Below are 24641 nucleotides of genomic sequence, written 5' to 3' on the forward strand. Positions count from 1 at the left end.
AAAAAAAAATGAAATGATTATCAGAAAAATATATAATTTGTAAGTTAAAGTAATGAATGCTATCCTCATATATTTCTGGTTAGTGTAACTTGTAATTGTTAACTTAGCTTAAAGACTGTAAACAAAAGGACACAACTCGCCAGCTCTGCACAATTCTTCTCCAAGCTGAAGCAGACGCTAAAAGCACAAATCTAACTCTCTCTATGGCTAGTTTTGTTCAGAAAACCTAGATTTGACACACATTGTGTCATCAGTTTGATTTTTCTGGGTTGGTATTGCAGTTGTTGTGTCACACCAGAGTGACTGATCAATTAATCAATTCACTCATGAGGTTTAGAGCTTCTAGCTGACCGCTCTGCTTTCAAATGTCAAGATAACTCAATCAAAGCTCAACCCCTACAAAAGTGACTTAGTGTTTACAGATGTCATCTGACCTCTCCTACCTGTCCCTTTTAATCATTCACTGTAAATACAAGCATTACATCATCCTCATGGAGGCCAAATCTATCAACTCACTGACCAGCTTCCTGTTATGCAATCTTAATGTAAACCTCTTGTATGTGGCGGTCCTTGTTTGACTCGAGTGTTAAGAAGACACTTCCCCTTCTCCCAGAGGGATCACCATAATGTCACCGTGGAATAAAAGTAGAGGGCGTTTCCCCGTGTCTCACCGGGTCAGTGCCCTGAGGACAGGGAGGTGTGTAACCTGGGATATTTTATGATATTGCAGAAAATGGGAAAAATAGGATGTAATGTCACTTCTAATTACTGAAATTTTAGGCTTTAAAATGTTTTTTTTTTATGATTTCAAAACTCAAACAATAATTTCATCATAAGAAGTAATCATTGGCAGCTTTTTTGAGTAATGGATGAGTAATTTGAGTCATTTAGCTAAATTGAAAGTTCCTCATTGTCATTATAGGGCTGTCAAACAGCAGAAGCTACTATGACACCTTCAGGTGTTTTAGGACATTATGACAGACTTTGTAACACATTTTTCTACTTTTCCTGTCAAGGAGGATATGAGTATTGACTAAAACAGGAGGAAAGTGAGCACTTTTTTTTTGTCATAACGTTAGTTAATCTTTTATACGTTCTATAAAAGTTGTATTTTTTCACCTCCACCTTTTATCACTCTCGCTCAGGTCTAATGTTAACTCTGGAGCCATTGTCAGCCACACAAGCAGGTCTGTCTAGGCTGGGTCACTCAATTATTCCCGAGCTCCTTTCATCCGAGTCCAGTATCCATTACCTTCTGCCTTAAGCTGCCAACTGTTGCAGACCCTCCCCGCTCCTCAGCCCCGCTGATTGTGTCGAGTGGCCGCTAACAGCCGCTCTATTGTGCTTACCCGCGCAGTATTTACTTACTCCCCTTCCACTTTGATTGTAAATCTCCATGGTTACCATTCTGACCCGGCAGCAGCGGCAGCGCGGCCAGGACCTCTTGTTGTTAAGGAGTCACATGCGGCGCACAGTGACACACTTTCTCCAAAGAGCTGCAGCTTCAGTGAGGCGCGATGGGGTCAGCCTTTTTTTTCGCTGCGGGTCAGCTGATGCCAGCTAAACAATTGTTGAGTTGTTGTTTGTCCCCTGTGCGCGGGGTACATGGACTATTTTTACCACAGTGACACAGGAGTTTTTTTTAATTAGATTACACAAGTGTTACTATTACACATCATATGTGTTGGTGTTCTGATCACATGATGACAGTTTGGGATGTTATCCAATCTGTGGCATCCTGCGGATCTTGATTCACATAGAACCACTTTCCACCCATTTGGACTGGATGCAACATTTATGCGTTTATATCTTTCAGGCCGGATGCAATGAGTTGGCCACTTCAGAGGATGTCATCATTGTGACCAATGAAATAGGCTGTGATTCTCTGAAATGCACATGAAAGTGGTGGAAAATTTGTTTTAACTTTTATTTTGTTTTTAACTAGTTTTTTGACATTCCATCTGGCTTCAAATGGATAAACACACATATGTGACATCCAGCTTTATTGTAAAACCACTGTAAATAGGTTTAGGCGGCGTGATAATGAAAAAAAAAGTTTTTTGTTTTTTTTTTACTGAAAATGTAGAAGAAAGAGAAGTTCCTTCCTTTAAGCCAGGAACCTTCTCAAATTCTGCTTTTCAACATTTTTTTTCACTAAGAACTGTGATTTCTTTAAAACTGTAAAAGAGGCAGGCTGAAACTTTCAGGGTCTTTTTGACATTAACAGAGCTGAAGCTGAGCTCAGTAGCTGAAGAGTTGTGCGGGTTTGTTTGGATATATTTACACACATTTTGTTATGATTATTTTGTACCAGGATAAAATATGTGCATTGAAATACGTGCAGAATCAGAAATATTTTGTTAATCCCTAAAGGGAAATTGCATTTCAGTTTCATCCTTTCCAAGAAACATAGACGACAGTGACATGTAACAGGGGGTGGACAGGAGCGGGAGAACTGGGGGGCAGCCAGCGTGCGCAGCGCCCCGTTTCGTGTGAAAAAGACTACAAGAGGGAGAAAGAGGATAAAGTAAGAAGTTTAAAGTCGCAGGTTGCACAGATCTGGGTGTTTGTATTCTAAGCAAAATTTAAAGGATGTAGTGTTTTCTTTACTTGAAGTTCCTCCGTTAGCATAAACCGAGTTTTAAATCACCTTGAAATGAATCTGGTCAGTATTTAAGGTGTGATTCTTAAGGAATTTAAGGTAACTATGAATCACAATTTGAAAACTTCAAAAAATATAAATCATAAATTTTGTAAAGCAAAGGACACATTGATTGTTGTACAGTCAAGAAAAATGACTATTTTTTGCCCATCAAACCTCCTTTAATCTTCCTATAAAGTCCTACATTTTTCTGTAACCCACAGTGAAAACCTTTCGTGATTTAGATAGTTCATTTTGGTTGAATTTCATACGCAAACCTTTTCACTACTTAAACTTTGTTACATATTCACAAAGGGATAATACAACTTGATATATGGTGATGTAATGCTCTTATTTTTCTCTTAGGTCAGGCCGGGGCTACATTTAAAGCTCCCAAACTGTAACAAGTCAAAACTAAGCATGTGTTATTTCCAGTAAAAACATCAGATATAAGACTTCATATATGCTTTATTCACCTGGCAAGCAAAGGAAAATATCCTATGTCAAGATATTCAAATGTTCAAAACAAAGACAGAGTTACTTGAAATGGGTAAAAAGAAATCTGCCAATGGAATCAATGGAAAAAGTCTACTTATTACAAGCAACCCAGGCCTTATTTGGCTTGTGCCTTAGGCGTCTTACATCTTGGAGTGTGATACTTTTCTGTACTTTAATGTGACTTCTATTAATGAGAACTTTTTGCTGTGCATGTAAACTACAGCAGAACACAGCTGCTGTACTGTGGCTTCATGCTGTAATGAAGCTCTGTGTGTTTGCATGTAACAAGCTGAAAGTCTTGTATGCAGGTTTTTGTGGGTCCTCGCTCTGCACGTGTGACCTCACCAGCTTGACTTTGGCTCCCCTCCACAAAACTCTTTCCATTCATCTCCAGGCTCTGGATTATTCTGGTTCCCTCTGAGAACTCTGAAACATCTCCCCCTTAAAAAAATCTCTATTTGTATTTCTTTCCTCCAAAACCCCCCAAACCGTCATCCTCTCTCCGTCAGACTCTTTCTCCGTGTCTGCCTCTGTGTTGTAATTGAAAGCAGCTGTGACGAGGTTACTATAGTTCATACTGAGCAGTTCTCTGGAGGAAGGCCCGAGCTTCATTTGGAGCTCGGGCTCTCCAAAACGAAGGCCGGCTGACTGTCTGCAGGTTGCTCCAGTTGGAAAAGTTTACACACTACTTGGACTCAACAATAGCAGCACAGTCTTCATTCTGGATTACAGTGAGGAGACAGAAAGTTTGAAAGTAGAGTCACGTGGGAGTGAAGGATGTGAGAGAAAAGGAGGATGGAGGCTTATTACTGGATGTCTGCCCACAAGCTCTATTTCCTTTCTAGTAAATGAAACTCACATTGGGTCGGTAAGGTATCACGCTTCCTCACTTTACTGGGAATCATATTTGTACAAGAGTGCTGCATACAGGCTCTATTTGAGTTAAAAATTCACAGAAACATCACTTTACTTTAAAGTTGCTGATGGTTTAACAGTGTTTGTCTGATGGCAGTCAACTACTATCTTGATAAACTGAAAGAGAAAGACAAATAGGGAACAGACAGGCACATATGAACATGTGATAATGGTGGCTGTAATGTATGAATCATGTTGAATACGTCTAAAAAATTAGGAAGTGGTGACATCTAGTTTTGTTTTGTGATCTGCAGATAAGTGAGACATTGCTGGAGTAAGAGGAGGGTGAAGAAAAATAGACCAATGATGAGCTGAAATAAACAACTGTTAATAAAATATACAGAAAAAGAGGAGCAAGGCCAGAGTTAAATAATAATAAATGAACTAATTTGATTAAATTTTCTGATATTTTGCTAATTTGCAGAAATGGACACATTCCTGTATGACATGTTTTCGTAATTTGTGTTTTGGTCACCCTTTACCACTTTCTAGCCAAGAAAACAAAACAAGAATTTAAAAAAAATGCTGCCAGGCCAACATATGTAGTCTGCATTTGTGGTGACCCTGAGTTCAAGCATCAGAATCTGTGTCAGAACCGAAAATGAACTGGTCAGTTATAAGCATCTCTTGCTAAAATTGTCCTTCAGTTGCAAGTCACTGCAGCATCAGACTCCTCCCTCTTTTGCCCTCAGCCTGAGTGAAGGCGCCGCGGATAAGCAGCGTGAGCTGACTCTGTGTTTCCCAGCCTTCTCCCTTTAAGTGAATCTAATCTGTCTGACCCCCCTGAGTCCAACTGTTAGTTTACTATTAATAGGCTCAGGCACGGCAGGGCTGTGTGGCTGCACGACACCATGAGGACATGAGGAATCAGAGGTTGTGTAGCTGCAGAGTCAGGCCTACAGATGCACATGAAAGATCTGGTTCAGCTTAATGAGAGAATTTGTTTTTACGATGTTTACTCCCTGATAAAATTTCAGCTCATCTCAGTAAAATGCAAAGAGGTGAGCAGCTGAGCCTCCAGCTTGGGGACCCACCCTCACTTGAAACATTCTGTCCAATGCACCAGGTTCAACACCTGATGCTTACTGCAGAGCGTGGAATCCAGTCTTTCAGGAGCCATGCCATTCATCAAAAAGATGTTTTCACAGTGACTGTCAGTGCTAATCTTTACTCTTTCTGTTGTCTTTGTCACCCACAGAGCGGAGAAGACAGAAGTCCTCAGCGATGACCTCCTACAGGTAAATCATTAATGTGTCCACAGGGCTGGGAACAGCTCTTGAAGCTGGAATGGCTGCACCTGTTGGGCAGCGGCTGTGGTGTTTCGAGTCAAATCCTGTCGTTTCTCCAAAAGCGCACAATGTGTTTTTGTACCACTTCAGTCGTCAACTAAGGGACATTCTTAATGTTGGTGAAAACAACACTTCAAGTGCATTATGCTGCACTTTTCAGTGTGTTGCAGAAATGTGTGACACTGTGCGCAAATTGACCTAAAATTTAGAAGCGGTGCTCAAATAGTTGCTTTATTAGAGTCATTTAGTGAAAAAACACCAACAAGGTGACCAAATGACCAAACACAGCCCACATGACCCAATAAACCATACTAATGAGACAACTCAAGGCTATTATAGGTAATCAGCTTTTTTAGTCTGTCCACTTTGCTAGTGGACATGTTAATCATTGATGAAGCCTGGTTTAGTTTTTTGACTGATTGAAACCTCCTGCCGTGTCGCCCTCTGTTGCACATGACTGCATTGCTTTCCTTTGTAATAATCTGCAGCTTCTGCCTCAAAAAACATTGATTTCCTGTTGTGAGTCATACAAATGTAATATAACTCATATTTGTCACATGAAGGCCTTTTCATGTCTGTTCTCAATAGAGCAGCAAACAAAATCTGTTTTCTCACTTTGTAGGATGTTTGTGGTTTGAGTAGTATTGACCAGTCCTGAATCAGCAGGATTTGGTGTATTTGGGAAAACAGGTCAGATTCCTGCAGTAATTATTTTGGCTCTCATGGTTGGTGATCTGGAGGAGGCGCAGCCATTGGTATTTAACAGATTTCTTCATTTAAGTTCAGTTCACAGTCTGCTCAAAATCAAAATTTCAACTTCAAATCTTCACATTTCTATATTACAGCTGTTTCTGGTGAGTCTCAGTTTCACTGTTAACAGGGAGTTACACCCAGGCTTTTCTGCTGGCTTACTTACATTGTTTACATTCCACATTCCACATTCTGATCAGTTTTCTTATATTTTCAAGAGTATTGCTCAAAGATCTGTTTCTGGTTAGTCTCAGTTTTGCTGTAAAAAGGTAGTTTCACAGAGGCTTTACTGTAATATACTTGAGCAGAAAAACTCCCTAAATAAAACTTTTTTTTTGAGGAAGAGGAAACTCTGACCCCTTGCTCCCCTCATCACAAAGACCAATCTTGGACCTGTTAGCTTCCAAAACTGGCAGATTCTGACTGTCCAATGTCTTCGACAAACATGACATTTTCAAAGTTTTTTGATGTGTTTAACTAGGGATGGGTACCTTTCACATTTGAAACGATACAGTACCAATGCCTGGTACCTGGCAATCAATAAGGGTACTCAGCGGTACCAATTTTCTGTTCTTTTGTGTGCTAATGTGGTAAAAAATATCAATTTGTTTAATAATAGAATAAATATTTTTTTTCAGTTTAACATATTTATTCCTCAACATATAAACTTGGAATGCTGTGTTCATGTCCAGCATGGAAAATCACCTACTCTTTCACTCCCTCAAAGTCACAAGGATGCATTTAGGTACCTAAACATGGTACCTTTTGACTTAACATGAATCAGTACCCGGTACTTTTGTCAGAATTCGGTTGGTACCTAAAAAAGTACCTGCTTCGGTACCCATCCCTATATTTAACTGTTAAAAATCTGCATCATGATGTTTAAATGTTGCACTAAGTTGCAAGTAATTCACAAGAAAGCAGTTTTTACCTTGGGGTTTTTCTGCTAAATTAAACTGCTAAGAAAGCCTCCGCGTAACTTTTATTTTACATTAAAACTGAGACTAACAAACCTAGAAATGCCACAAAATTTTGTGTCATGTTTGATTTCAACACACAGCTGCTTCTTGAGTCGCTGATTAGAATTGAAACAATGTTTGTAAGCTAACTTAATATTTACAGTGAAACTGGGACTAAACAGGAACTAAAGTACAGGCTCTGCTCTCTGAGATGGCTCAAACTCAGAGCCAGCATTTATTCTGCATGCAAATTATGAGGAGCAAACTTCATAACACTTTTGTTGCAAGTCGTCGCTTCTGAAGTTGCAGATCAGAATGTAAACAATGCAAGTAAGCTAGAGTAAAGCCTTAGGGTAACTTCCTAGTTACTGTGAAACTGAGACTCACTGGAAACCGATGTCCAGGTACTACTACCAGAAGTGTAACAAAGCCAGAAAGGCAGCATTTATTCATCTGACACAGTAGGAGGGGGAAAGTTTGAAACTTTTTCAGCAAATAGCTGCCTCTGAAGTTGCTGATCAGGATGTAAACAATGCAACTCACATAACAGGAAGTTATGACTGGGAGTTGTTTATTTCTAACTGCTGGCTAAGTTTGAAATGAAGGAGACGGCCATTCATCCCAGAGTCATGCACTGTTGTCAGACGATTGCTGATTGGTTCTGAAATTGTTGTTTTACAAAATTAGGGAATTATAAGTTTATATCAGAATAATACTTGAAATCGCCCTCAAAAATGAACTTAAGTCATTAGAACAAAGATTATCCAAATAGTTGGCAATGAATCGACTAAGCATTGCAGCTTTTGTTTTTAATGCCTGTTGCACCTCCATATTGTTTTAATAAAACATTATGGCAGTCTGACCAGATGCAGAACAAACACTAAAGTTTTACACAGAGTATTTTGTTTTGATTTCTTGCCTGACTTAAACAGGAAAGACTCTGATTGAAGTTTGAAGAGCAGCTGGACTTTCTGCTGATCCAAAAATATGCGCGTCTTCCTGCCAACCAAACAGCAGCTGATATCATTTATTAGATCCTCCTTTCTGGTCCAATGCTGCCCATCAGTGGGTCCAGCTGGGGCAGAACATAAGACCTGGAAACTCATGGGGCTCTTGCTGACACATTGTTTATTAGCAGTTACTTTATAAGCTCAAAGGAAGATTAGCCTAGGTGTAAATGCGTCTACATTCAAAGTATTTGTATCGCTCTGTGTGCGTGTGAAAGCAGTGGAGCATGGATTTCCCTCTTCATCCTCTGAGGCCGTCTGAGGCAGACAGCAGGTGGGGCGGCGAGATTCTGGCTGCTCAGCAAAGACATTCCAGCGATGAGGATTGCCTTTGTGTTTCAATGGGAGGTGTCATAGAGGTGAAAACAAACTCAGCTGGCTTTGCATTGTCTTTGAGAGCACAGCGCCTGACACCCTCTCATTCCTAGTATTCCTTTCTCCCCACCCTCCTTTGTGGCAGATTCATAAACAAACAGCACTGTCCTGTTCTCAGGAGTTATGAACATTTTATCGACTGAAATTCATATGACAACAGGTACAACATCAGACTTGAATGCAGAGTTAGCAAAGTGCTGAGGAGGGGAAGTTGTGTGTCAAACAATTGACCTTCACTGCTTATCAAAGGCTCAATTGTTCTGCCCTCTCTGATAATCAGCTGTTCAGACTCTGTGGGCTCTGGTTATCAATTCGCAGGGGCATTTCTGTCTGGTAACAGACGATGGCTCCTCGCCTCGAAACTGTTGTTCTTATTTTGTCCTTTTCCATCTTTAATGGTGATAATAAATCAGCTTTGGTTAGGCTTCTTTTTTAGGGGCATATTGCATTTGATTTTAACTTAACTGTTCACGATTTTCAACACATTCAAGCTGATTTGAGATGACATGACAGTGTTTACCCGTGTATAAAGCACAGACATATTCCCCCTGGCTGTTTTATCTTGTACCAACCATATTCTTTCACACTCCAAGTCCATTCCCGAAAATAAACAAATGTCTTGAACTTAGCTCTAAAGCACATCAGTTTTCAACACATCTTCAAAGTACTAAAAGCATGGATGACCTGTCAGTCAGAGAAACATACTGGAGCCTTTCAAAATAAAAGTCTGTTTTACTCCACACGGATCTCCTCATAAATAATTTGTTCATAACATTGTGCATCAATGCAGTGAAATTAACATCCTATCATTTTTTGTGCCATTATTTATAACCTAAAGTAAATTTAGATTTAAGGAAGACGAACTTTGAAAATCAGCTAAACAAAATAAGAAAACTCCTTCAGCCCAGTATCCATGAAAAACATTGCATATTTCATGCATTTTTCATTAGTACAAATATGTTACAGCAGCAGAACCTCACCGGCTGTTCTGCATTGAGGACCCAGTAGTCCGTGTTTCATCATTACAACTATTAAAAACAACAAGAAGAAGAAGTTTTAAACCAAGGTTTTTTAAACCTTGTTAAAAAGCGTAAATTTCTGCTCCCTGTTTGTGTAAAGTACATTTTTAGCATCTTAAAAATCACTTTTATGTTTATATAAATATCATCTATTTATAGTTTTCTTTTCGTTATAGATTTATATTTTGTTCTAAACAGGAGGGTGGCACTGATTACCACCTAGGTACATCCTTTTGCTGACGATGTCATGCTGCATTATCTTAGAATGAACCTCTGCTAGACATAACATCATCAACAAGCCCTGTTCACAAAGGGCTTTACCCTTTGCGATAAGGATGTCTTGAGAGATAGATTCTAAATTCTATTTAAAATTTGCTGCCTACACATATATCCAAAGATCAGAAACATACAGAAAAGTAGTCTTTGTGATGTGTGTAGAGCAAGACAAATAGATTTTGCAAATTTAATATAGAAAGTTATGTAATGGTCAGGGAACAAACTATGGGAAATGCTTAGTCCATGTTTTCTCCTGTCATTCAAACAAACTGACTCAAGGCCTCTTCTCTTCCAACAAAGCAGGACACTGCTCAAACCCATGAGACAAAGATGTAGGAAATAACCTTCACTGTAATATCTCTTTTCTGAGCCCTCTGTGAGCTAAACACGTCTGTGTGGTCGACCAGCAGCTTCCTTCATTTAATCTTATTGAGTATGAGCTCAGTATTCTTAGCCCCATCCTATCTCTCAGGCTCTTTTTTAAAAACAGACCTTCAAGTTGCCAAAGCACTCCAGCATTCTTGTCTCAGCTGTCCATTCTTTGCTGCCCATCGCTTACATAGCAACCTCAAAATACCCCTGGAGTACCAGGATGCCTGCTTGCACACACCCTTGTGGTTATGTTTTAAAGCTTGGGGAATTTTATTAGGTAGCACCCAGATGCCTGAAACACCTCTGTCATATTTCCCCAAGGCTAACAAAGACGAGCTTGTTTGCCATCATTGGCTCCATGCCTAATTCTCCCCTTAATGCGTCATTTTAACTTATTTTTGTCCATTTTTGACATGTCCAGACATGTTCACATCCTCTCTCTAAGGAACCGATAAACAAACACTGGCACCCAGACAGACATCCTCCCTGCGTGTATATCCTGCTCAGGATTGGGATTCCCTGCTCGATGATGCGTCATGATGGGATTGACCATATATGACCTCATCACAGAGCAGGAAAAACGCTCACAGATCCTTGCCATGTCGCTCTCTGAGCTCCAATGTTCTCCCACCTCTGCACATCATTTATTTTGGACCGTATTGTGTCCGGCCTTTTCCCACATTCCTTTACAATTAGGAAGGAAAAGGAATAGTCCCAGTGCCATGGAACCCTAACATTTCCATACACCCACACAAGAACAGGGAGGGGAATCCCTGACTTGTTTTGTGCAAGGCACTGACTGTGCCTGAGGAGTGCTCCCAGAGCATTTGTATGTCTGTGTTTGATAGGTCTGTATTTGACCCAGCTGTTCGGGGAATGCCGGGGGCCACCACGGGTCGGCTATGACGTAATAAGAGCTAGAGAACAGAGGGAGGGAGCATGGAGGCGGATATCTGCTGTGGAATTCCTGAGTTCCGACTCTGTTCTGTTTTTGGAACACAATTGTCTGGTATTTGGTTGATCCTCTTTCTCAGCATTTGTCTGCCTCCATTTCTGCACATTTCAACCCTTTGGACCTCCGTGTTCCCATTTATATTTGGCACATTGTTTGTGCCAACTCTTGAGATGTTTATCTCTTTCAGACCCCCCAAAGAAAACTTGAGACACACCTACTGTGCTCATGCAATCCGCTGTTGACTTTCTCACAAGCTCTGCCAACTCAAACCAGTTTTTTTGCATCATGAACTTTAAAAGCAGAATGCATCATCAGCTCTGTTCATGCAGCAGTGACAGCCAGACTAATGATGACACTGACAGTCACAGTCGGGCACCTGGCATGACAAAGACAGTCAACAGTCATCCTGCGGCGCTTCAGTTGGTTTCCACGCCTGACTCCCATCAATGACAGTATTATATGTTGTCGGGCCAAAGGCACAGAGTGGATCTGTGTGGTAGGTCCAGCTCACAGGAGAAAGTCTGTGTGATCAGAAAGACTTTCTTTAAGGCAGAGGAACCCTTCGCTCACGGTCACACGCCAGTGCCCGTTGCTGTGGTGCCACTTCCGATGAGTCATGTGTGTGAAAGATAACATTCCAGCGTTGCACTGTGGTGACGGGGCTCATCAATCACGTGTGAACTCTGACCCCTGGCTCCCTCAAGGCAGCTTCACATCAAATCACTGCGTGCAGCTGGAACACATCAATCCACACAGGAGACACTGTGTTGAGTCGCCAATACGGGACAAGATATGGAGTTTAATGAAATGCCAGCTGTGTCTCAATCCATGGACTGCAGCCTTCTTAAGAACCAGCATTCAGAGGATCCAGACTTTGTAGGGTCAGGCCTTCGAAAGACCAGGCCTTTGGAAGACCTGGCTTTCATATCCTTCATAGGCTGCAAAGGCCTGAACTAAAATGGTTTGGTCTATGAAGGATTCTCTATTCACATCATCAACGACTATAGAGATCAAATGCCACCTTCACAAAGCACTCATCCTGTTGCTTAGAAATGAGTAGCTAGTTGGCTAATGTAGCTAAGTGTCCTATCTCAGGGAACATTCCTTTTTTTTTTAATAGCGCATTACCATTTTGTTTTGATTGGTGCCCAAATAATTAAGGGATATATGTTGGTCTATGAAAATGTTTCCCTTATCAACTGTCAATGCTCTAATGCTGGCATCACGTTACACCAATACTGTTGCCTAGCAATGCATAGCTAGTCGGCTCTTTATTACTTACAACCTGGTACCACTACTGTGACATGACTGATACAACCATCTCTGATCTTTGCAAAATAATCCAAGAGATGAATGCTTTGTTGTTATTTAATAAAATTTCTACAGCCTGTTGTTATGTTGAAACAAAATACCTCTGTTTGTGTATTTCAACTTTGTTCAATTGGTGTGCAAAGAATTATGGGATATGTGGGCCATGAAATCTACCATTATTTTATCTTCCATGGCCTGAGAAAAGTAAGACACATTTGCAGGAATCTTTTTAGAATCCAGTAGGGCTGGGATGATACGCTTTTCTCCCAATTTATTTCTTTTACAATTTTTGGGTTACTGATTAAATTGCGATTCTTCAATATTCTAATTTTTGCAATTTTAAGTTTTCCTTTTTTTTTATAACACAAGACCATGTAAAAAGTTGTATAATGATGATGATGTCTGAAGACCTCGTCAGGAGCCATATTTTCCCCCAAAATGCACATCACATGTCAGTCAGTTTTTAGGAAAATATATTTAGGGGATATCTCAACATTTTTCTAACCTAGCTTAGAAACAAAGACTAAAATGAAGGACTTAAATTTAAAAACAAACAAAAAAAAAGATTAAAAAAAAAAAAAAATTGTTATTGATTTTATTTTCTCCCACCCCTAGTTCCTAGTATCTATGATGTCATCAATCAGATTCTGATAGCGAATTTTGGAGCCCACTGTAAATGGAAGCCATAATAGAAACGTAAAATTTTGTCTTTTTGAATTGGTATGTATGTGGTTTTTGGTACTACTGGAGTCAGCCTCATGTGGACATTTGACAAACTTCAGCTTTACGCACTTCTCCATTGTCTATATTTCTCACAGATCAAGGTTGCATCCTTTCAGTGCAACTTTTGTGGGCTGCCACCCTTGAATTGAGAAAAGTTGCAGTGTATTATTATTAAGACTTCAATCATGTGCACTTTTTGTGCACTTAAATGGGATCAGGACAGCCCCAGGAAGTCCAGGTTCTCAAGTTTACCAAAGTAAAGATCAGCTTGTATTTGTGCTAAAGCCACATGTCTACAAAAGCTGCTTAAAGAAAATAAAACTGTCATCTAACACTTACATATATATCCTCTGCACCCTGCCCTGTGATGACTGATGCTGACATATTGTATGTAAATAGAAATTGTTTGCTCAAATTTGTTTCTTTCTTGTCTCGTGTATTCACAGATTGAGCGGCGCATGGAGTTGGTGCGTGTGGTTTCCCACAACACCCACAAGCGGATGGTGTCATGCCTACAGGGACACATCGGTGCAGAGGCAGAGAAACGACATGTGAGAAACTGTTTCAGGATTTTATGAGGCTTAGTTTCTGATTTCACTTCAAACACGTAGCTGTTATTGTTTGAACTCAAAGTATCCTCAGTAGGCGTACAGTCCATGATTTGTCTTTTGTGTTTTCTACCCCACAACACCCAAACAATGCACCACAGTCTGTACCACGCCTCTATACAGGAAACGGTCAGGTAAAAACACTGAATACTTACTCTGACTCTCTGGTTCTAAGCACCACCTGCTCCATCTCCCATTCAGACATCTGTCATCTTTATTCACTCTGCATGACACTTTACCTTTGGGATTCTCTGGTCAAAACAGGAAGCTGGGCTCTTGTGAATGTTTCACTCAGACATAAACTGTTCGACAGTGAAAATAAGCTGGAGGGGTGTCACTTGATAGATGTCTCACTTCCCTAGTTTGCGTCTTTAGACCCATTCTACATCTGTATTTTCCCTGCTTTGCTCGGAAAGCTCTTTTCCTCTTCCTGAATCTACTTCTCAATGGAAAGTCCTTTGATGAACTTTCCATTTACTCTCAAATGCTAAAGCTCCAGTAAGAACTGCATACTTTCTGAACAGTCTTTCAGAGTAAGTCATGATCATTGTGTGGTGTTTTCCTCTTTCTACAGAAAAAGCTTCCTCTGACTTTGCTCTCTCAGGCGATGGTGGAGGGCGGAAACCAGCTAGGAGAAGACTCTTTAATAGGGTGAGTTCAAAACCAATCACTTTCTCTTTGGCAGCCCTCTGTAGTAGAGCAGATGCTCCCCAGGGAGCGTGAAATATGAGGCCGCGCATCCAGGACAAGCAATCCGCCTAGTTTCGTTTTCTGTCCGCGGGACTTTCAGATGTTCCTTTTTTGTGACCGTCTGATCATTTCTTGTGACTGAAAGCAGCGACAAAAAAACCCGTTGCTGAATTTCTGGTTGAGGACCTAGAAAGTAAAAGTTTGCTGTCACGCAGTGTCTGTCTGGGAAGAGTGAGGAAAGGAAAGCACAGTCAGGGGGTTCGCCTGTAAAAATGACGCATTACTTAGACAAAGTGAAAGGAGTTTCGCCTTTTCTGTTTTTTCTGTTCAATTTGGAATTTATGTACATTTAATTCAACCCAGCTTGACATTTTACCATTAAAATAACCTTGTTTTTATTTCACCAACCCGAGGAAAAGGCCGGAGCTTTTACTTCTATGAGATTGTGATTTATCAGGAAGATTTATAATGCACAAGACCTCACATCCCCGACTCAGTAGTGCTTCTGTTTTGGTAATGATGCGTAGATATGCTTTTACACCCCCCTCTCTCTTTGTGCTGACTAACAGGAAGATGATGGAAGTGTGCGGTGATGCGGAAAACCGTCTGGCTTCAGAGCTGATGCAACACGAGCTGCAGATCGAGAAAGACGTTCTGGATCCTCTGAGTCAGCTGGCAGAGGTAGGAAACCTCACACCCTGGAAGAGTAACTAAAGAGTAGTGAAATATTTATCAATCTCACAAGACGTACGTTTGTTTTGAAGCATAGTTACACACCTGATTGCCAGGTTGATTTTTCATAGTACATTTTTTTGCCGTCTTTTGTTTTGTTTATACAAAGTTTTTGTAGATAAATGACTGTCTGCTATCATTTCTAAGTCTTATGATAACATAAGTTTAAGTTTTTGGCTTTTAAATATCTTTTCTTCTTGAAATAGCAGGAAATGACTCCAGAGTTTTCAACAATACAAACAACATGAGATTGTAAGGTTGTCTGTCTCCTCTCAGGCTCTTTTAACTCGTGTGTGTCTTGGATGTAACTTTTGCAGGTGGACATTCCCAACATCCTGAAGCAGAGGAAACAGCTGGCAAAGTTAGTGCTGGACTACGATTCTGCCAGAGCGAGGTTTGTCCGTCTATGGCTCACTGTCATTCTCCATGTGTTGAGTTTAACGCCGTGTCTGGTCATGCATCCCAGTGTTATACATAAAGGAACTTGTAAACAGAGCATCACTCAAAGTGTGACATTTAACTCCTCTTTGTTTATCCAAAATCAGATGGTTGCAGGCAACCAAGTCGATAATCTCAGGAACAAACACGCAAGCACTGACGGCGAAGGCAGATCTACTCAAGGAGGAGATGGATGAGTCCATGAATAAAGTGGAGCTTTGCAAGGTATGTAGCATCGTTACCTCATCATACAGTAGCTGTTGTATTACCATGGCCATGTTTATCTGTACTGTAAGTTGGTGCCAAAATTGCAGCCATGCTGATTTCCTTACTGGTAGTAAAAAACTTAATGTCACAATATGCAGATAACAAACTCTTAAAGCTCCTATAAGGAATTTTTTAACTTATCAAAAAATAATGAATAATTACATTAGAAAGTAAGATAGGGAAATGAAAGACCCGCACTATGTTTCTATCCATAAATTAGGCTAAATATAAAGCAGGCTGACAAATCCTGGAAAAAGTGATGCCAAAATAGCCCTAATGCTAACATATTTTGCTAATAAAGTCATTTAGACACTTTGCCGCTGGGCGCTATATTTCTCAAAAGAGCAGTCAAACATCCTTTTATACCCCTTTTTTACATATATGTATTTTTTGAAACTATATTTGTGCGTTTCAAACCTTAATTTGGAGAGGTCAGGACAAAATATGGGCGCCTGACAACTTATTTAAGATTACGTCTTGAAAAAAAATCTGACACTTTGACTAACCTTTGCATTACAGCTAGCTGTAACAACGGAAACCATGTGTAAGAAATATTTATACATTTCCTAAGTTTGAAACATGTCCCAGGAAGAGGGGGATGCCTTTTTGACCTTTATTGTAGCCAGGAAGTAGGGGAGTACTACATGTTTTAGTTTCACTTTTAGGGAGTGATCATGTCATCCAGCTTTTTATTTAGTACCTTTTTATTGTAGTGAAATGTCATTAATGTGTTAAAGTGGGAGGAAATAAACCCACACCAGGAGTCAAAACTGGGAATTGAAGGACACAACTGGTCTCCTAAAAGACCCTCGGGCCCTTCGACCCAGTTTGCTGATGCGCACATGATTGAAAACTGCCTCGTCAGCTTGAAACATGCCCGTGTGTATGTGTCTGTGTCTGTGTGTGCATCCGCTAAACTGAATCACTGCTGGTGTGTTTTAGTGTGCAGCGGCTGCATGATGTGTCAGGTTTTTTTTCAGTCCAGGAAGCGCGGAGCCCTTGTGTTTCCCCTTCACAGGTTTCTCCCTCCCGGTCCCACTGAGTCCTGCCAGCAGCAGGAGGATTTATGACTCACGTAGCACACAGGCCAGCGGCTTAGCTGACCGCTGACGTCTGTACTTATGCCACTTGGAATACACAATAGATCATTAATAGATGACAGAGTGGAGGGGATGGAAGATTTTTAATGGATTAATCAAAGCTCTCTGACTTGTTGTCGTTCTGAATCATGTGCAAACACAGTTTATATCTTAGACTGATCTGGAAATTTTTGTTTTTGTCACACAGGATCAGCTGGCTGCAGACATGTACAGCTTTTTCTCCAAAGAAGGGGACTATGCCCTCTACTTCGTAACAGTGAGTACAGCCAAACAAGCCACACATGTGTTTGCACGAGCCCTCGGTGGGAATGTTCACAGCTGCACAGGAACTGGGAGAACACAGACTTGGCCAGCCATTTTATTTACTTTGCTGTCGTGTCTTTTTATTGTTTGCCTGATCCATCTCACCCCCCACGACTCATTTCCATCTGTGGTTTTTCTTTGTGTGTCTACAGCTCTTAGAAGCTCAGGCTGATTATCACAGAAAGTCCCTCACTGTTCTGGAGAGCTTGTTGCCCACCATCCAGGCTCAGCAAGGTAAAACACACACACACACACACACATCAGAAAAACACTGCAGCCTTGTTTAAAAGAAAGGATACAAGAAGGCCTCTGTGTCGTGCATGAATTAGGAAGTCTTTCCTGGTGTGGCACTCTCAGTTTTTCTGTAGTTCCCATGTTGTTTGGTGTCCCTTCGAGAAGCTTCCTCAGAGGTGTTGCTCGAAAGAGGAACCGCTCCTTATTCACTTTTTGAAATGAAACCAGCTGGGTTGTTTTTTAAACTTCCAGAAGTTTCCCCCCGGTTGCGGTAACTGTTTCTGAGGCCAGGATGTATAAGAATAGTCTTTTGTTTTCACCGCTCTGCACCCCTAAAGCATCTACTTTTCCATTTTGCACACACAATCTCTCCTCCTCAGGCTGCATCACTACTTTTTTAATGACGTGTGTTTCATATTGTAGGTTTTTTTCCCCCTCTACCAAACACATGTGGTCTAAACCAGACAAGCCTGGTCTCCCAGCATGTGGTGATGACTCACAAACTCCACACATACACACTCCCCCCCTAAACCCCCTCTCACATCACACCCACCTGGGTTTTGCAAGCTCTTCTCCCTCCTCCTGGCTCCCCGCTCCTCAGCCGCCCTGTTCCCATGCACATTAGCTCACACAAACACAGAAACAAGGCAGCACAGTCACTCCTGCCGGCGAGGAGCATGTGGTTATTATTTTACAGCACCCTGAAGAGGGAGTGAGGACGGGTTAGGAACTGGCCCAGAGGAAGGAGTTTTTTGACCCAGAAATCTGCGATCCAGACAAACAATCCTGAGCTAGAGCAGATGTTTTATCACATACCGGTGCATCACATGGGTCAACAAGGTCTGCCCAGAGCTATGCCCAAGACGGGCCTCTGCAGGGTTCGCCAATCAGAGGGAAAGGGTTTTGTGGAGCAGGAGTCCTTAGAGAGACAGCAGCTAAAGCAAATCTGAAATAAGAGTTTTATAAGATTGCAGTGGTGGAAGACAGAGACTTTTTCATGACTGTGAGGGTTTTTACTTAAAGAAGGGGTATTAATCTCACAGTGACATATCAAAGTTAACTAAAGTTAAAGAGGGTGTATCCTGCTGTCCCTTATTTTATGCATGGATGTAAAGTAAAAATGCTGGATGTCTATACTGAACATGCTGATTTTCAAACTGCTACTGTTCATTTATTGTAGAAATCCTTGAATTTGTCTATGAACTGTTAAAAATGGTCCGCTCTGAAAATAGCATGAAAGCTTCATTACACAGTGAAAAGATGAGGTCATTGCCTAAGGATGCCCAAACTGGTTCACGACACATTGAAGGACTGGCCCTCAAACACCAAGGTCTGCCCAGAGCTCTGCCCTGGATGGGCCTCGGCAGGGTTGGCCAATCAGAGGGAAGGGGTTTAGTGGAGGAGGAGGCCTTAAAGAGACAGCAACATCTCCAAACTGCCGTCGGCAGAGGTCATCGCTATCTTAAAGTGAATCAGAGAGGGAAAACTAGTGATATGGTCATGTAGCAGTTAAGGCTCACTGACATGTTCATGCTGGCAAACAGAGTGTCACAGTTTTTAGTGTATGGAGCTTGACAGAGTCTGGTCATAGTGCTCTTGCTGACTCCTATCCAGTGGTGCCTGATACCATGACACCCTCAAAGGTCTCATGAAGTCCATGTCTCATTTTAGAGTGCAGGCTAAACTATCAAGCAGGTGATCCTTGTGTTTTTCTGATCTGTGTTTGTTGTCTTTGTGTTCAGACTCGTGGTCAGAGAAGCCCGCGTTTGGCACTGGGCTGGACGAGCACTTGAAGAGAAGCGGAAGGGAGATCGCCCTGCCGTTAGAGGCCTGTGTCATGATGCTTCTGGAAACCGGCATGAAGGAAGAGGTAAGGGTGTGAAAACAGAGAGGACAAGAAGTTATCTTTTTGTTCCTCACGCTTTTTGTGTCTTCACCACAAAAACTGAAAGTAAGCAAGGTGACATGGTTCATTTTTAATAAAAATGGTCCTATTAGACTTAACATAAAGTTCTAATTTCAAGATATAAAATGGCAAAAATTATGTCTGAATAGCTTTTAAAGAGTTAAGAGAATATGCCAGTGTGTAACATGATATATGTCAAAGTCAGGGTCGGGGTTTGATGCAGAGATTCAACATGAAATGACATGAGAGGACAGCGATGCTTTAGAGATCATCGCCCATCAAACACTAGCTGTCCTTGTCTCGTCGTGTAAGCGGAAGAAGTGCTTGCGTGGCTCATTAAAAGTCACATGGAGCTTTGGCTGCATTTAGCGGCTCCTGTGATCTCTGTTGTAATTGAAACCAAGCTGCAGATTGTTGGTTCGCATGAACATCCTAACAGTGAGGGCGGATTCAGACAAACTGTAAACAGGGGAACCTCCTGTTTCCGAAGAAAACCGTTTCCCATTCTGCCTCGGATGATTTATGAAATGTTTGCGATGTCCCCCTCCTCAAAACAATTTTAGATTTCAATAGAATCCACTCGTCTCCTGTCGATAAATCAGGTTTGCTGTCTGCGTCTGTGCAAAGAAAGGGCCGGCGAGTGCAAGTGCTGACTGCAAAGCACATCATTTGTTGCTCCATTCAGGCTCTTTGTGTGTCATTACAGTGTGAAGACCGTCTTTGTTTATGTGTCAAAGTAAAGAGTCGCTGTGCTGTGAATGCTGGGTGTGTTTGTTTGCCTGCTTTGAGGTTTCATTATGTGCAGCTGGCAGAGGAAGTATGTGAGTCTGTGTGTTCTTCACTATAAGAAAAGTGTGTGTGTGTGTATATAGAGTGAAAGCAGCACAGAGTCTTGTGTACACACTGAATGCCTGCATGTATCTTTATTTTTGTTTGCTGGCAGTGTTGCTGTGGTTTATTTGTCTTTGTGTGTGTGTTTATGTGTTTGTGTGACAGGGTCTATTCAGGATTGCAGCAGGAGCGTCCAAGCTCAAGAAGCTAAAGGCAGCGTTGGACTGTTCCACGTCACAGCTAGAAGAGTTTTACTCCGACCCCCACGCTGTTGCTGGTATGTCCTAAAACTAGACCAGTCACATTTTTCTATCAATTTTTTGTTTCTTTCTCTGTTTTTTTGCCAAAAGTTTGAGCCTTTACCTTATATGGTTATGCGTCCAAATAGATCACTGCTCTGCTTTTTTTTTCTTTTGAGATTATGTTTTATCAGGCCGTCCTTTTTCGGCTCATGATAAGGTTTTGGCTCTTTAAACCCGTGAACACTGTCATATATTTTTCTACCTGGAATTTCATCTCTAACATCCACAAATCTTTATTATATTTGTAACATTTAACTTTCTCAGGAGCCTTGAAGTCTTACCTGAGAGAACTACCTGAACCACTGATGACCCACCAGCTTTATGACGATTGGATTCAGGCATCAGGGTAAGAGTACAACACACATAACACTGAATGATCCATCATTGTGCTGCAACAAGAAATGACCAAATGGGTTATTTAGGACATCAAGCCTGAGGGACCCTGGGCTAATAATATCCTCAGCTTTCAATCACTGAATGGTGTATTTTTCTCCAGTGTGACGGACCCAGACAAGAGGCTGCAGGCACTCTGGGTTGTTTGTGATAAGCTACCAAAGAACAACAAAACCAACCTGAGGTCAGTGATTTATAAATATAAGGTGATGACAGTAATTTCAGCATCTCCAGTCTTGCATTCATCATGCTTTCTTTGGGCTTGTGCAGGTATCTGGTGAAGTTTTTAGCCAAACTGGCTCAGGACAGCGAGTTGAACAAGATGACTCCTAGCAACATCGCCATAGTCCTGGGGCCTAACCTGCTGTGGGCCAAGACTGAGGGGTGAGAGGCTGAAGAGGATGATAATATTACTAAAAATATGTTTAATCACATACAGTGTAAAAAATGAATCAGTCTACACTTGGGTGTGGATAAAGGAATTTAGTTAAAGAGGGGTTATTTAGCTCACAGTGACAGATCAGAGTTCACGAAAGTTAAAGAGGGGGTATCCTGCTGTCCCATATTTTAAAGATGGATGTAAAGTAACATTGCTGGATGTCTATACTAAACTGCTACATGTTCATTTGTTGTAGAAATCCTCTAAGTTGCCTGTAAACTGTCAAATACCAATCTCAAACACCAAGGTCTGCTCAAAGCTATGCCTAAAACGAGCCTCTGCAGGGTTGGCCAATCAGAGGAAAGGGGTTTTCTGAAGCAGGAAGCCTTAAAGAGACCTTTAAAAGTTTTAAAGGATAGCAGTGGTAAAGGAAAGAGACTTTTTCATGACTGTGAATTATGTAAATCTGTTTATGGGGGCCTCAGAGGAACTGTGTACCCCCTCTTTAACTTTAATTTTGGGATGGCAGGCATTTCGTTAGAAAGCATCTTACTTTAATGCCTCTCTTTGTATCCATTCAGGAGTCTGGCTGAGATGGCAGCAGCGACCTCTGTACACGTGGTGGCTATCGTGGAGCCGATCATCCAGCACGCGGACTGGTTCTTTCCTGAGGGTACGATTTGCATGAGTGTAACAACTAATTTTTTTATATATTCATTTGAAACCTGGGATGGATCAATGCAGAGGATTAAACCAGGCTCAAGTGTTGCTGGGATCAGCGAGAGATCTCTGACTGGACTGACATGAGAATGAGCTGGGGGGAAAAAAAGTTGCACCTCCATAAAGCCTGTTTCTATTTATATTAACTCCTGTTATTGCTTGACATCACTGATAAAAGTCAGATGTCAACATCAGTCTACATTTTGTAATCATCGTCCTCTTTTTTTCAACTACCTTTAAAGAATGATGTTTTTCACAGACGTAAAATCCTTATTTAGGACCCAAGGGTCGGTGGAGGTCCTCTTGTTATTTTCCTCTTTCCTGTTTAATCATCAAGACAGTTAATTATAGCCTGTCTGTTTTGAGCCCCTTTATCTGAAGACAAGATGATGATAATGATGATGATGATGATGAGGTGTCCACACTGCTGTCAGCACATCTGGAGATGTTGTCTCGGCAGCTTCTGCTGTCGTATTTAAACAACAAAGTCTTCGGCTGATTACTGGCTGGTTAAGTGGAAGACTCCTTTAATGGATGTTGATTTAATCAGGGATGTTTAAGACCTCTGAAAATGCCGTGTCTTGTCTCTAGGATGGGCTGGTTGATTGGGGGGTTTTCTGTCCTGAAGGAGAACAATCACAACAGTGAAGTTTAGTAGTAGTTTTAAATCCTATTTTTTGTTCTTTCTTCAGATGTGGACTTCAACGTGTCGGGCATGTTTTCGTTGCCCACGCCTGCCTCCAACCACAACAACCACCTTGATTATGACAGCAGCACCATAGAGAGGAAGAGGCCCGGCAGTATGGTGGGACCGGAGAACGACACAACTCGCAAAGACAAGTAATCAACCTCATGAGCCGTCCTTTTTCTTCTGTCTCCAGAATTAACTAGCTAACTGTCTTTAATCCAGCTGACCTCTCTCTTACGCTTTGGTATTTAATTGACCTCTTAGAATACAGTTAATTCTGTTTTTTTTATCATTTCTCTGCAATCTGGGTGGTTTTGGTGATTCTCTGTCTTGCTCTAATCGGTGACTTCCTGATCAAAGCTTTGGTGTTCTTTCTTTTTGTTTCTTTCCCTCCTGCTCTTCCTGTGTAGCACCCCTAACAAGTACTCGGACCACACCCTCCGTAGAGGCAGTAACACCTTAGGTAGAAAGCAGCACACCTCACCCGCCTTCCAGCCTCCGTTACCCCCTGTGGAGGCTTCAGGGCAGGGGCACGGGGTCGGACTGGGGCAGGTCCCTCAGCCCTCTTCCGAGCCCCAGCCTCAGCCTCAAGCTCCATCAGGGGGTTCGGGGCCTGACGCCTCCCAGCAAAGCTTGGCGCAGAGTCTGGCTGCTCTTGCTGCGGCTCAGCAGCTTCTCGCACAGCACACAGAGGAGCTCAGGTAAGGGCTGCGTCTCTGCTGCTGGTGGAGATCGACACAGCATGCCACAGAAAACCAGATCAGTTTAATAAATGCATGTTTCACTGGAATCACACAGACACCACCTCCTACTTCAGTTTCTTTAGCACAAACCACAAGTTTCCTCAAACAAACACCACCAGCTCCAGCTATGCAGACTGGACTAAATCTGCCCCCAGACTCAGCACAACAATGGCTGCTGTCAGTCTTCTGACCGTCACTCGCAGGGCCTCCGCTTTCCTCCCCAAATCACTGGAATCAGCAGGAACTTACACAAACTGGCCCAAACTGCTTTGAGAAGCCAAGACTCTGCTGCGTGTTATGCAACGACTGAAGGGTGTCTTTGATTTAGCTGCTGAAAGGACAACATTCATTTCCACACAGATTACTCTGTTCAGATCAGCATTCTTTAGGTCCTACACACCGCACTGTGAAGGTGAAGTCACATGAGACAACCAGATTGAATCAGGACATCATTTATCAAGAAGTCTGCTTTTCAAAATGATGCGCTTCCTATTTTTAAATTCTTCAATGAACAATTCCTGGGGTGTTGTTAAAAGGCTTCTCTTTCTTTTTCCCTGAAGTAACCCAAAGCTTCGTGACCCTGCCTCCACCTCCACCCCCCTCCTCCAGAGGAACGGCTCTGCAGGAGGAGGCCAGGCTGCAGGTCAGCTGGGCACTGGGAACCCCGGGGCTGGATCCATGGGGCCGAGTCCACATCTGATGCGCAGAGGTAGGAGTCTCGTACACAGATTTTTTCAGGAACGTTAAGTATTCAGGGTAAGGACCTGAAGGTTTAGAGGCATGTTTCTCTTCCATTTTGGGTAATACCCCCAACATTTTAACATTTTCTAAGAGCACAAGAATGCTAATCCCTCCTCTGGGTTAAACCTAAGCTGCTCTGATATGAATCCCCAAACACAATCCATTAAGTCCCCTAAACTCCCAGCTAGTCCGATATAAATATTCTGTTTTACTGCACTGTCTTTTCACATGATTCTAAACTTAAAGAGGGGTATTATGCTAGAGATAACGAAAGATAAAGAGGGAGGGGTCTCTTTAAATGTTGCTTTCATGGGTTTAAAGAAGTTAAAGAGAGGGTCCATGACAGGGGGAAGGCCTTGTACATTAAAGTCCTGCCATCTAACAGGCCTCCAAAGGGCTGACCAATCAGAAGAAAGGGGGTTCACAGTGCTGGGAGCCTTAAAGAGACAGCAGTCAGAAGGAAGCGTTTTAGACAG

General features: G+C 41.8%; 1 protein-coding gene across 5 annotated transcripts in view; it reads left to right on the top strand.

Moving 5' to 3' along the window:
- The window catches only part of arhgap17a (Rho GTPase activating protein 17a), a 35661-nt gene that overhangs the window by 5569 nt on the left and 5451 nt on the right, over positions 1-24641 (top strand). For 2 of the 5 annotated variants that reach the window (XM_074662928.1, XM_074662926.1), the window contains exons 2-19: positions 5253-5292; positions 13537-13641; positions 13800-13832; positions 14273-14349; positions 14958-15069; positions 15438-15514; positions 15666-15783; positions 17113-17181; positions 17381-17462; positions 19205-19332; positions 20365-20476; positions 20766-20847; positions 20998-21078; positions 21165-21278; positions 21855-21946; positions 22686-22833; positions 23092-23382; positions 23985-24133. In XM_074662928.1, the coding sequence (XP_074519029.1) occupies positions 5253-5292; positions 13537-13641; positions 13800-13832; positions 14273-14349; positions 14958-15069; positions 15438-15514; positions 15666-15783; positions 17113-17181; positions 17381-17462; positions 19205-19332; positions 20365-20476; positions 20766-20847; positions 20998-21078; positions 21165-21278; positions 21855-21946; positions 22686-22833; positions 23092-23382; positions 23985-24133 (1910 nt within the window). The remainder of the gene's footprint in view (positions 1-5252; positions 5293-13536; positions 13642-13799; positions 13833-14272; positions 14350-14957; positions 15070-15437; positions 15515-15665; positions 15784-17112; positions 17182-17380; positions 17463-19204; positions 19333-20364; positions 20477-20765; positions 20848-20997; positions 21079-21164; positions 21279-21854; positions 21947-22685; positions 22834-23091; positions 23383-23984; positions 24134-24641) is intronic. The other 3 variants (XM_074662927.1, XM_074662929.1, XM_074662930.1) reach the window with 3 other exon arrangements.

The sequence above is a fragment of the Halichoeres trimaculatus genome, unplaced genomic scaffold (assembly GCF_033239565.1).
Source record: "Halichoeres trimaculatus isolate MK-OKI-2021-1 unplaced genomic scaffold, fHalTri1.1 fHalTri1_scaffold_23, whole genome shotgun sequence".
Classification (NCBI taxonomy): Eukaryota; Metazoa; Chordata; class Actinopteri; order Labriformes; family Labridae; genus Halichoeres; species Halichoeres trimaculatus.